Raw genomic sequence first — 11,997 nt, 5'->3', positions numbered from 1 at the left:
CCTGCACTGGCCTGTTCGCAGAGAGCCGACGGCTGTCCTCTCCTGTCTGACCTTGGCCTCGGTGAGGTCCCTAGGGACACACGGGCGTGGGTGCTTCACAGCCAAACAGCCTCTGAGCCCTGGACTGAAATGGGCTCCGAGTTCAAAGCCCACGGCGCGGGTTTGAGCCTCACGCCCCTAAAGCGCCCTCCAGGCCTCCTGGGTCTGAGTCCCTTCAGCAGCGTGTGCCTCACGGCCTGATTCAGGACCCGGACCCTCCACGGGGCCCTGCCACCCACCAGCCATGTCGTTAAACTGTTTCTGAGCCTCAGTTGTTTGTCTACAAAAGGGGACATCAGAGCTGGCCCTGGCCCCAGGCTGGGCTGCCATCACTGTGACACGCACGCGCGCCTGCCTGCCACGTGCGGACAAGATGCGCCCGCGCCGGCCAGGCCCGTGGAGGCACCGTGGGCGCTGCCAGAACCCCCTGCCGGCGTTCCCGGGCCGCCGACGTCAGATGGCAGAGGGGGCACACGTGGGGGTCACGACCTGGTCCGGGAAAGGTGAGGAGGGAAAGTGGACACAGAACGAAGGGAGGAACCGCGGCCTGAAGCCTGGAGGGGGCCGTATGCAGGTGCGGATGCTGCAGAGCGTCCCACATCCAGCGTCTCCCGCCCGGAGCAGGGGTGCAGTCGGGGGCGCTGTGGCCTCTGGTCCCTGCGAGAGGCCGTCAGTGGGCGTTGCCGGCGAGCTGGCGGGGAAACCACCGGTGTCCCCACGCCCGGAGCCTAAGGTGTCTCATTGCAAGATTGCTTGGGTGCTTCCAAGGCCTCAGGCGGATGGGAGGGGTCTTGAACCAGGGGACGGTATGGAAAGCACACAGAGCCTGCGTGGGGTTCTGTGAATGGTCAGAACCGTTGGCAACACCCGCTGCGTCAGAGGCCGCAGTCAGGGATATATAGGCAGCTGCGAACACTTGGGGACAGCCCGCTCTGGGGCTGTCTCCCTCGCTGGCGGGTGTTCGCAGGGGTGCTCTGGAGTAGGGGAGGAGATCCATGCGGTTTACGGAAAGAAGACAGTTTGCAAGGAGGCTGAGAATCCCGGCGGTTTTGTATTGAGAGCTGAAGGGCACCACAGCACAGAAAGGACCTCCCCAATCAGACCGAATGATTGGCAGCCGCTGGTAAAGCTGACCTGTGTTTGGGAAGGAGGGAAACGGTGTTTCTGACCTTCCTAAAACTGGCCAGGTTTGGTAGAGGGGAGGCAAGGATATGTGTAACTGTTAAATAAACAATTTTCTTTTCACTCAACTGAAGTTGTAATTCTGGCGGCGGGCAATCGGACCCCTAACTAAAGAGCCCGTGGGTTTGTTTTCAGTTGGAGCAGCCCGGGGCTTCTGTAACATGGTCACCTGAACTCAGAGACACCAGCTGTAAGGCCCCACCCCCAGCTCAGATGAAGGCCTCCCTGCCAGCTCAAGGGCACCATCTCTGTGAGTGCCCTTTGACCCAGTGACCCCACCTGCAGGAACCTCCCAGATGTCCTTCCACACGTGGGCATGTTTGTCACTACGGTGAGGCTGGAACCTGAAAAGCCTGGGAATGACCTCGGGAAGGACCTGGGGAGCAGGTGGTGGGCATAGAGCACTCAGTGAGACTCAGAACCACATGCTGGCCAGAAAGCGGGGTGGGGGACAGACAAACAGACCCATGCTGACAGGTGCAGTTGGGGCTGAGGGCATGGAGACCCCAGCTTCCTCAGGAGCGGGGCTCGGGATGGCAGCAGTGCCTTCGGCCGCCCATCTTGTACCTTCGCATTCAAAGGTGAGGTTTCCCACTACGTGCCTGTACGCCTCAAGATAGAGAAAAATCAAACCTCTTTAATGCTGGCAACGTTTAGAAAAACCCTGGTCCAGCTGGGTACAGCAGGAATCTAGTGAGGAGGAGTGCCTGCCTGAGGTCTGAGCGTGTAGGGCCCAGGATGGGGGAGCTCTGCCATTTGACTGCTACGTGCCTTCAGGGACTCAGCGTCCTGCAGGAGGCCAAAGGATGAGCAGGGGTCAAGGTGGAGAGGGCTGGGACACAGTGTCCCAGCACAAACCCTGGAGCCGGGCCACCCCTGCCCCAGAGGTTCCTGCAGTCTCCCAAAGCCTGAGGCTCCCACACGTCCTCCCTGTGCCAGGAGCCACCCTGTTCCCAGACTGCAAGGCCAGACCTCCTGGTCCTGGAGGAGCTAGGCTGGGAGGGCGGGAACGAAGCAGGTTCTTCCACCCCTTTCATGGGACCTGTGCACAGTCCCCGCATTAAGTTGCTTTGGGGCCCGTACATTCCCTGCTGGCTGGGACCCACGCTGCCCCCTGCTCTGGCTGGCCTGGGGGTGGCTGTCAGCTCCTTCCCGTCTGTCCCCGGCCAGCAGCCTCTCCGCCTCCTCAGTCCTCTCGTTTCCGGGCCCACTCCTTCCACATTGTGGGTGGAATCCAGCTCAGCCCCTGGACGCTCTCCACATTTTCCATTTGACATCACCTGGGCTGGTAGTGGCTGCAAGTCCATGTTCTGGAGAATGAGACCTTCCTTGAAAATAGGATCTTTGCAGATAGAAATTATTTAAATAAGGTCCTACTGAATTCGGGTGCGGCCTAAATCCAGTAAAGGGAAAAGGCCGTGCGGCTACAGAGGCGTAGAGCCAAGGAACCCCAAGGACACCTGGGGCCACCTGAAGCTGGAAGAGGCGGGAAGGAGCCTCTCCTGGGGAGAAATCCGGTCTAGAACCTAACGTGCAAGGGGATGTGAACTGGGAAGCCCCTTAAAGACCCAAGAGGGCACCCGCAAAGCAGCACCCTCGGGGACACTGCAGCCCCAGGCTGCCGAGGGACAGCTGCCCCGGAAGCCCAGGACTGATGCCCGAGGACCCAGAGGTCACCCCCTGGGCGCCCCGACGAGGGACGTTGGGCGTTTGGGACGAGATGCAGCGTGGACGGGACTCCGGCCTGAGTAAGTGGCTTTAGGTCGGTGGCTGCGCTCGCTGGCTCCTCTTCTCACAGCTCTGGGATAAGCCCGAGGGTGCCGTCCGGCGGAGGGGCGGGGGTACAGCCTGACCCGGCCGCTGCCCACGTGACTTCCCGGGCTCGCCCCACCCCCTGGCCCCGCCCACAGCGCGCGAGGCTGGGACCCGAGAGCGAGATTCGTCTCACCGGCCTGCGGTGCGCAGGCGCAGCGCGTGGCGGCTCGTCCGCGCTCCCGGCCTGCCCTGCGCGCGCTGACGTCGCGCAGCCTCGTCCCTCCCGTCGCCGCTGCCGACGCCGCCATTGGAGTCGGCGCCTCGTTCGTGTGTGCGGTTCCAGTTCACCGCGCTGCGTCGTGGCCCGCGAGCTGCCCGCACGCCCATCAGCCGCCGCCGCCGCCGCCGCCGCCCGGCGGGCGCCCGGGGAGGGGGCGGCGGGCCCGGGGCCGCGCGAGCGCGGGTGACAGGCCCGGCCTCGCGGGAGGCCCGAGCCGGCGGGCGCCCTGGCCCCGCGCCTCGCCGGCTGTTCATGAAGCATGTCGGCCACCAGCGTGGACCCCCAGGTAGCGAGTCGGGCCAGCGTCGCGGGGCCGGGGGCTGGGGTCGCGGGGTCGCAGCCCGGGGCGGAGTCGCGTAGGGCCGCGGGGCCTGCTCGCCCCGGGGCGCGCCGCGGCCTGGGAGGGGCGCTGCCCAGTAACTCAGTGTTTCCCCTTCCTCCGGGCGTGTCCGCGCGTCCGTCCTGGCCGGCCCGCGGCGGTGCAGAGAAGCAAAGGACAGGAGACTAAAGGTGAGCGGGCCCGGAGCGCGGCGGGAGCGGCGGCGGCGGGGCGAGCGCCCTGGGGTGGGCAGAGAGGATCTCGGAGGCCGCCTCGATCAGCGGGCGCTTCCGCCCCGGTTTCGGGGGACAGCGTTCGGTCGTGGTGTTGGGGGCGATTTGACGGGTCGGAAGTGGGGCTGGAGGGACCCGCCGGCGGCCGCTTGGCCGGGGAGGGAGGGAGGCCGAGGGCCCGGTGTGAGTGAGGGCGGCGCTCGGGACGGGGCCCGGCACCCTGGCCTCTAGGAAGCCCTCGTCCCGCCCGGCGACGCTGGCCCGCGGCAGACCCCTCAGACCTGCTCTGTGAGCCTGCGAGTGACCCTGGGCGACTGTCGGCCCACGCGGGGGACTCGGCTGCAACCGGATCGGGCGCATCTGTTTTCCGCTGGAAAGGGCCCAGGGCTTGATTTACCTTAACTCTCACCTCCTGGCGCAGCCCGGTCCTTGGGAACCACCGAGAGCCGGGCGGACGGACGCGGGAGCAGGGCCGCTGCACGGCCGTTGGTTTCCCGCCGCCCAGCGCTGCTGGGGCCGGTCCTCTCCCGGCTCTGCGCGGTCTGCTCAGACCCTCCTCGCTGCAGGGCCCGGGTCTGGGGTTCCTGCGCGTTTCGTGGGCGCCTCCGTCCTGTTCCCACCCGCCAGCCCGCGAAGAAGCGTTTATGAAACATGTAACTTCAGTTTAGTTTCTGGAAGTTGTAGTTGTTCTTCTGATTAGTTGCACAAATATCAGTTCTGTGCTGTTACATCTGTTCTTAAATAAAAGCTTTTTCTGCCAGAAATGGGTGGGCATACACTTGACTACTTTTCGTTTCCATGCTTAAAATTCAGCTGTAATTGTCCTTTTTATTCTAGTGCAGAATGGTTCTTTGCATCAGAAGGACACGGTCCATGACAATGACTTCGAGCCCTACCTTTCTGGACAGTCGAATCAGGTGGGTTTATCTTGAATGTTTATCGCTGTGTTTGTTTGACCGAGACTCGTCAGGACAGGTCCTGCTGTATCCTGACGTGACTGCTGTGAACAACAAAGAAGCCGACCATGAGGGACGGGAAGTAGTGGGAAGGTTGCAACAGGAGCTCGGAAGGGACTGTGGGCACGCGTGCAGTGAGGCTGGATTTCTCTGGAGGCGGCTGATGGGGAGCCCCGGTTAGTTGTCCTAGGCATTGGGGGCCAGCGATGCCTTGGACGGGGTGCATGTGTGAGCAGTTTCTTGATGCTCTGAGCAGTGTTGGCTCAGACGATGGGCCGAGGTCCCGGAGATCCGCTCAGAGCTTCAGAGCCCGGCTCTGGGCCCTGCCCCTGCCTTGGGTTCAACTCTCACCTCCACCACGGCCTTGCCAGGTCCCGCAGCGGCTCACCTGCCTGCCTGTTCTGCTTTCTATGAAACAGACAGGGTTGAGTCCCTCGTGGAAGGGTCAGGGCTTAGGTTTTGGGGTTTCTCAGCGTGGTCTTCTGGGGCTAAGCAGCTTTCCTGGTGTTCATCCCTGAGATGCCGTTAGCAGCTGTCCCCACCCCCAGCACCAGGGTCACAGCCAAAGGTGCCGCCTGTGGGTTGGGCCCACCTGGGGAACTTGGAGTTTTGGGTTAGTATCTGAATATTGACACTGTGCCACTTCCGAAGCACATGGTACTCCTCGGCTTGGTCCAGCCTCTTCGCTGGGCGGAGAGAGCCAGTCTGCCCTGGGCCAGGTGTCTCAGGCCCCACACCCTCGCCTGGCTGCCCACAGGTGGGGGCGCGGCCCTGGGAACCTGCCCCAGCCTGGCCCTGGGAGGACCTGGCGCAGCTGCTGAGTGGTGCTGGCCTGGCCTCCGCGGCCCCACCAGGGGTGGCGGCAGGAAGTGAAGGGGCTCATTTTTCTGACTGTTGTATTTTTTCTTAGACGATTTAAGTGCTGTAGAAATAGTGTGTGTTGGCTGTAGGCTAGAGGCTGGGGGGGGCGGGGGAGCTTCGCCACAATGGACCCATGTTCCTGCGGGGCGGAGCTTTCACGTCCTGCAGGGCTTTGTCTTAAGATGGACGAGATGGTTTCTGGTGCCGGCCGGGTGGTCGCAGCTGGGTGGGACAGCCTGCAGAGCCCAGTCCTCGGTCAGGGGGCGGCTCTGCCTTGAGCACCGTCCGTGGGTGTCGGCTGAGTGGCTGCAAGGGCTGCAGCCAATGGTTCCTCCTGTGACAGGCCAACTGCCCAGAGCAGGGTGTCCCTGTGTTCAGAGCAGGATTGGGACGCGGTGTCCCTGGTGAATGGACTCCATGGTCACCACAGTGGGTGCCGGTGGACTGACGGGAGGGCTGGAGCACCCCTCGCCACGTCCTGTCTGGGGAGCTGGTGCTGGCCGAGGCTGGGGTGCAGGGCGGAGGTGCCTCTGAGCGCCATGTCCACCTTACACTGATGAGCGGGGGGTGGATTTAGGGGAGTTCCGTTTCCCGTGAGTCAGGAACCGCCTCCCTCACGGGGGGTAGGGCGGGAGGCTGGGGTGTGGCCGGCAGCCCTGCGAGTCGCCTGTCCACAGACCGAGTAGGGGTCGCCGCTCCAGGCTGCCTCCTGCTCAGGATGACTCGTTGCAGCGCGCGCGTCAGTGCCTGCGCTGCGTCCCCATCCGCGGTGGCCAGTGCTGCGCAGTCTCCTGAGCAGCAGGCAGCCAGTGTTCTCGGGGTCCCCTCCAGCGGGGCAGCCTGACATCTCACCTGTTGTTCCCACAGAGTAGCAGTTACCCCTCCATGGCCGACCCCTACCTGTCCAGCTATTACCCGCCGTCCATCGGGTTCCCTTACTCCCTCAATGAGGCACCGTGGTCGACTGGAGGGGACCCCCCGGTCCCGTACCTCACCACCTATGGGCAGCTCAGCAACGGGGACCACCACTTCGTGCACGACGCCGTATTCGGTCAGCCCGGGGGCCTGGGGAGCAGCATCTACCCGCACAGGTTCAACTTCTTCCCTGAAAACCCCGCTTTCTCAGCCTGGGGGACAAGCGGCTCCCAGGGGCAGCAGGCCCAGAGCTCCGCCTACGGGAGCAGCTACACCTACCCACCGAGCTCCCTGGGTGGCACGATAGTGGACGGGCAGCCGGGCTTCCACAGCGACACCCTCAACAAGGCCCCCGGGGTGAACAGCCTGGAGCAGGGCATGGTGGGCCTGAAGATCGGTGATGCCGCCACCTCTGCGGTCAAGACGGTGGGCTCGGTCGTCAGCAGTGTGGCTATGGCTGGCGTGCTCTCTGGCAATGGTGGGACGAACGTGAACATGCCGGTTTCGAAGCCGACTTCGTGGGCCGCCATTGCCAGCAAGCCGGCGAAGCCACAGCCCAAACTGAAAGCCAAGGGCGGGCCTGTCATTGGGGCCGCACTCCCCCCTCCGCCTATAAAGCATAACATGGACATCGGCACGTGGGACAACAAGGGGCCCGCGCCCAAGGCCCCAGCTCCCCAGCAGGTGCCGGTCCCTCAGCCTGTCCCCCAGCCTCAGCCGGTTGTGCAGCCTCTGCCTGCTCACCCGCCCCCTTTGGCCCAGCCGCAGTATCAGAGCCCGCAGCCGCCGCCCCAGACCCGCTGGGTGGCCCCGCGCAGCAGGAACGCAGCGTTTGGGCAGAGCTCGGGGACCGGCGGTGACGGTCACTCCCCTGGAAACACACAGCCCTGCTCTGCCCCGAGTGCGGAGTCCCACCCGGTCCTCGAGAAGCTGAAGGCCGCCCACAGCTACAACCCGAAGGAGTTCGACTGGAACCTGCGCAGCGGGCGCGTGTTCATCATCAAGAGCTACTCGGAGGACGACGTGCACCGCTCCATCAAGTACTCCATCTGGTGCAGCACGGAGCACGGCAACAAGCGCCTGGACGGCGCCTTCCGCTCCGTCGGCAGCCGGGGGCCCGTGTACCTGCTCTTCAGCGTCAACGGCAGCGGCCACTTCTGCGGCGTGGCCGAGATGAAGTCGCCTGTGGACTATGGCGCCAGCGCCGGCGTCTGGTCTCAGGACAAGTGGAAGGGCAAGTTCGACGTGCAGTGGATCTTTGTCAAGGACGTGCCCAACAACCAGCTGCGGCACATCCGGCTGGAGAACAACGACAACAAGCCGGTGACCAACTCCCGGGACACCCAGGAGGTGCCCTTGGAGAAGGCGAAGCAAGTGCTGAAGATCATCGCCTCCTACAAGCACACGACCTCCATCTTCGACGACTTCTCTCACTACGAGAAGCGCCAGGAGGAGGAGGCAGTGGTGCGCAAGGTGAGCGGGGGCGCCCGACGGGCAGCAGCCATGGCTTTTGATTCCGCTCGGTTTTTAGACACAGTGGTCGGGACCGCAGTGCCGTGAGGGGGGCGGGGGCGGGTCCCTTTTCCTCGCCGCACCGTCCTCTTTCTGGAACAGCGGGGACGCTGGGACTGCATCCAGGCTGCGTGCGGCAAGACCCCACCCACCGAGGGAGGGTCGTGGCTTATTTTTTCTCAGCAGCCCAGTGTCCCGCGCTTTTTGGAAAGTTGACCCGGCTCCCTGCGGGTGGTGCGAGTAGGGGAGGGCAAGGTGCAGACACGTCAGGGCAGCCAGGCGTGGAGTTGGGTCTCTGGTCTCCCAGAGCCCGGGGGTCCCGGTGCGCCGCAGGACGGGCGCAGGTGCCCGCAGGCCGCCCGGACGTGGGGACAGGAGCCCTCCCAAGGCTGCCTTGTGCCGGATTTCATCTCAGGTCTTTTCCTTTGTCTCTGCTTTGACTTAGTTCTTTCTCTCACTGATTCTAGAGGGAGCGGCGGGGGAGGGAGAAAGGGGGGGAGAGAAACCCCCATCAGGTGCTCATGTGCACCCTGACGGGATCGAAGCCCTGACGTTTTACTCTGCAGGCCGACGCCACCCCACTGAGCCACACCCGCTGGGTCCTGGGCCTGTTTTCAAACGTCCGTTCTTTCACGAAGTGTCCGTTGGTGATAGATGGACTTTCAGTCTGTGTTTGGTCCTCCACGTGAGCTCCGCCTTCGCCTTCGCGCGGGGTGGCAGGCGAAGGGTTGTGGGCGGCAGCAGTGAGTTACCCGTAGTGGGGCACCTCGCTCCCTCTGGGGCAGAAGAGGGGGCCTGTCGTTTACTTCCAGTCGCTGAGGGTCTGCAGTTGAGCCCTTTCGGGTTTAGCGCGAGACGCCTGAAATGAATAAAACGGCCCGATCCGCACGGCAGAGCAGTGCTCGCAGGTTAAGCAGGCAGGGGCCCCTGGCGGCTTGTGCAGTGAGATGCTCCCTACAGACCCCAGGCTCCTGCCCCAACCGGCGCGGTGCTGGGAAGGGTGTAGCGCCCCAAAACTTGCCATGCGGCAGCGCACCAGTGTTGGGGAGTGCAAGGCCGCAGTCAGCCCCGGGCGGGCGGCTGTAAGCCTCACCCACCACCCAACGAGCCTCTGCGGTCCCACTTCCCCAGGGCTCCCCTGGGTGCCCGGAGGCACCTCCCTGACCTGCCGCTCACAGTCAGCGGCACCTGCGCTCACGCCGAGGGAGGGGCAGGCGGGTCTGACCGCCGATGTCGGCCTGGGGCGCCCCGGATGGAGCGCTGCTGGGCAGCGGCTCCCTGGCACCTCCCCGCAGGGCGCTCCGGGCCCCCGGCCATGCGGGCGCCGGCGCTGGGCTCTTCGGACTTGGGCTTGTGTCGGGTGCCTTTTGTCAGTGAGACGCAGGCTACATCCCTCGGGAGCACAAACTCAGGAGCCAGGTCAGCGCCAGTCCCGGGGGTGGGTGTCTGTCCCCGGGAGAGCAGGCGGGCGCCCTTCGGCTCTGCTGCTGAAGCCCCTCCTGAGCCAGTTTCGTGCCCGCGTCCTCAGAGGGCAAGGCAGAGGGGTCGGGTGGGAGGGGGGCTGCCCTTCAGGCCCGGCTGTTGGCTGCACAGTGTGCAGGGGCCTCCGGCAGGCGCCTGCCCTGGCAGCTGGGTGGGGGTGTGGGGAGAATTGGGGTGTGCTGTTCACCTGAAGACGCATTCAGTCCATTTTTGGCAGAAGAGGGGTCCAGCTGGGTGCATCACCCTTCCAGTGTCTACCGGCCCTATCTGCTGGGGACTCTGTCATGACTCGTCCAGGTCACCAGACGGGGCAAGACAGAGTCGGCAGGCGGGGTGCACCCCGGTGCGGGGGGCTGGCTTCCCCTTGGGCGCTGAGTGTGGTTCCGGAGCTGCATTTAGTCACAATGAACCGCAGGTGGGCTGGTCACGCCCCCGGGACACACCTACCCGAGGAGCCTAGCGCCGGAGCTGCTGGCAGGCGGTGTCCCGTGCAGGCCCGGCCCAGGCGCACGGCTGCAGCTTGGGACTCAGTTCTGCGGGAGTGTGTGCGCGTGTTCATTTCGCGTGTTAAACCTGTTTCTTCTTTTTCCAGGAACGGCAGAATCGGAACAAACAGTAAGGAGAACAGGCCAGTGTCTCGTACGATCTGTCGTTCACCCAAGAAGCCGAGTTGCAGAGCGTGGGCTCGGAGCTGTGGCCTGGCGTCAGCCCGCTGTCCTGTGCGGGCGCCACGCCGCCTCCGCGTCCTGTCGCTGAGCTCCGCCTGGCGGCTCTCCGCTCCCGTGTGTCCCCCTGTGTGTGATAGTGTGTAGATTCGCTAATAAAGAGTGTTCTCGTCAGCTCATCAGTCAGATCGGCCGACTGCGAAATACCAGTATCTTTCCAAACAAAAGGCCTGATACATCCCAAAGATTTTTTTTTTGGCAGAAATTATGTTCTTATTCTTACATTCCCAGTCATTTAACATCTTTCTTTGGAGTGTTTCTCACCTCTGTTGCTCTGTAGTGAATGTGACAAACCATGAGTTGTCCGTCACCTCGTGTGTGTTTTCAGTCCTTCCCTTCCCGGCGCTGAAGTCACTGGCAGCTGCGCCCCTGGCCGCCGGTTTGCCGTCTGTATCCTCGGTCACTTGTCTGCGGCGCCCAGCTGCCCAGCCGGTTGTGTTTCCAGACAGAAGGACACTTTAGCTTCTGAGTGGGTGTCTGCTGTGTCTCGGGGCGGTGCCCCAGAGCCCACGTGCCGGTCCAGCGTTCAGGTGCCCTTGGGCGTGCGCCTCGTTCTGATCCTTTTTCTTCACTGAGAGCCCTCCTGCCACTAAGTTTTACACGAACGACACTGAGCTTTACTGTCAGGTCTCACGCCGACGTGCTCTGCGTCTCAGTTCCTCTGTCCTGTCCGTGGGTTCAAAAAACAAACAACCCCCCCGAGACCTGACTGTTGTCACGGTTCATGGAATGAGGGCCCACTGAGCTTGCCACCCCTGCTGTCTGGTGCTCACGGCTGCCACGCCAGCACATGCGTCCGCCCACGAGGATGTGGGGTAGGGGAGAGCAGACTCCTCCAAAATCTCCTCACTCGAGAAGCCCCTTCAGATCGGGCTCCAGCTGTTCCTCAGACCTGTTTCACGCGTCCCTCTGAGCTGCCGCCGCCTGGGCGGAGTCGGGGGCCACACAGGATCACTCTGCTCTAGGGGAGACAAGCCTTAATAAACAATCCTATTTAGCAAGTCTGGTGTCCTTCTTCACTCCTGTTGGGTGCGTTTTTAATAGCAGTGCCGGTTCGAGGGTCATTGCCCTAATGCCCGCATGTCTGCCGGGAAGCCGAGACCCCAGAGGCTAAGCCGTGACCTCACTGAGGCTGCTGAGCAGAGGAGGGGTCTCGAATGACCCAGGGGTGACTCGTCTACCCCTCCTCACCCTCTGCCTTCAAAGTGCGCAGCAGAGGGGACGGCATTGTGCTGTGAGCGGCCTCTGCCCCCTGCCCCATCCCAGCACCCAGCTGCTGCCTGCCTGTCTTCCTGTCCCCACCCTCATCCCTCCTGTCCCACCGCCGCCCCTGTGCCCGTCCAGGGAGCAGTTGGCCAGGTTTCCCTCTGGGGTGAAACTTAAGAGACATGCACAACCTTAACAAGGGACATACCCAGAGTGGCCCTGGCTGGTGTGGCTCAGTGGATTGAGCACCAGCTTATGAATGATAAGGTCGCTGGTTTGGTTCCCAGTCAGGGCACATTCCTGGGTGCGGGCCAGTTCCCCAGTTGGGGGCGTGCAAGAGGCAAACAATGGCAGTCTCTTCCTCCTTCCCACTTGCTAAAAATAAAACCTTAAAAAGAAGAACCTTAGTGTCAGTGTTGTCTCGGGGCAGTGACGCAGAACCTTCAACAGGGTGGGTGGCTGTCCTCCGCCCCGGGGTGATCTGTGGCTTTATTTCAGGAAGGGTGACACCTGGAGTGTCAGCACCCTGCGT

At 63.3% G+C, this 11,997-nt stretch overlaps 1 protein-coding gene across 4 annotated transcripts; it reads left to right on the top strand.

Annotated features, from left to right (window-relative positions):
* The first annotated feature begins 3,433 nt into the window (after window positions 1-3,433).
* YTHDF1 (YTH N6-methyladenosine RNA binding protein F1) lies at window positions 3,434-11,260 on the top strand. 4 transcript variants are annotated; one of them, XM_090286646.1, is made up of 5 exons: window positions 3,434-3,542; window positions 3,742-3,766; window positions 4,646-4,725; window positions 6,493-8,013; window positions 10,127-11,260. In XM_090286646.1, exons 1-5 carry the CDS (start codon window positions 3,516-3,518, stop codon window positions 10,151-10,153), a joined length of 1,680 nt encoding a protein of 559 aa, XP_090142772.1. In that variant the 5' UTR covers window positions 3,434-3,515; the 3' UTR covers window positions 10,154-11,260. The 4 variants fall into 4 exon arrangements, with proteins under 4 accessions (XP_090142772.1, XP_090142773.1, XP_090142775.1 ...); XM_090286649.1 differs by having other exon boundaries at window positions 3,508-3,542; window positions 6,498-8,013; XM_090286647.1 differs by lacking the exon at window positions 3,742-3,766 and having other exon boundaries at window positions 6,498-8,013.
* Window positions 11,261-11,997: the final 737 nt, after the last annotated feature.

Source organism: Furipterus horrens, unplaced genomic scaffold, assembly GCF_987537825.1.
Source record: "Furipterus horrens unplaced genomic scaffold, mFurHor1.1.pri manual_scaffold_8, whole genome shotgun sequence".
In the NCBI taxonomy this organism is placed as follows: Eukaryota; Metazoa; Chordata; class Mammalia; order Chiroptera; family Furipteridae; genus Furipterus; species Furipterus horrens.
This window is presented reverse-complemented; position numbering and strand designations above follow the sequence as displayed.

What these genes read in the sequence shown, in the direction of transcription:
- YTHDF1 (XM_090286646.1), top strand. Translation starts at nt 3,516, where the DNA reads ATGTCGGCCACCAGCGTGGACCCCCAG. An exon ending in CCACCAGCGTGGACCCCCAG is followed by an intron (nt 3,543 to 3,741) that starts GTAGCGAGTCGG and finishes GCGGCGGTGCAG; the next exon opens with AGAAGCAAAGGACAGGAGAC. An exon ending in AGGAGGCAGTGGTGCGCAAG is followed by an intron (nt 8,014 to 10,126) that starts GTGAGCGGGGGC and finishes TTCTTTTTCCAG; the next exon opens with GAACGGCAGAATCGGAACAA.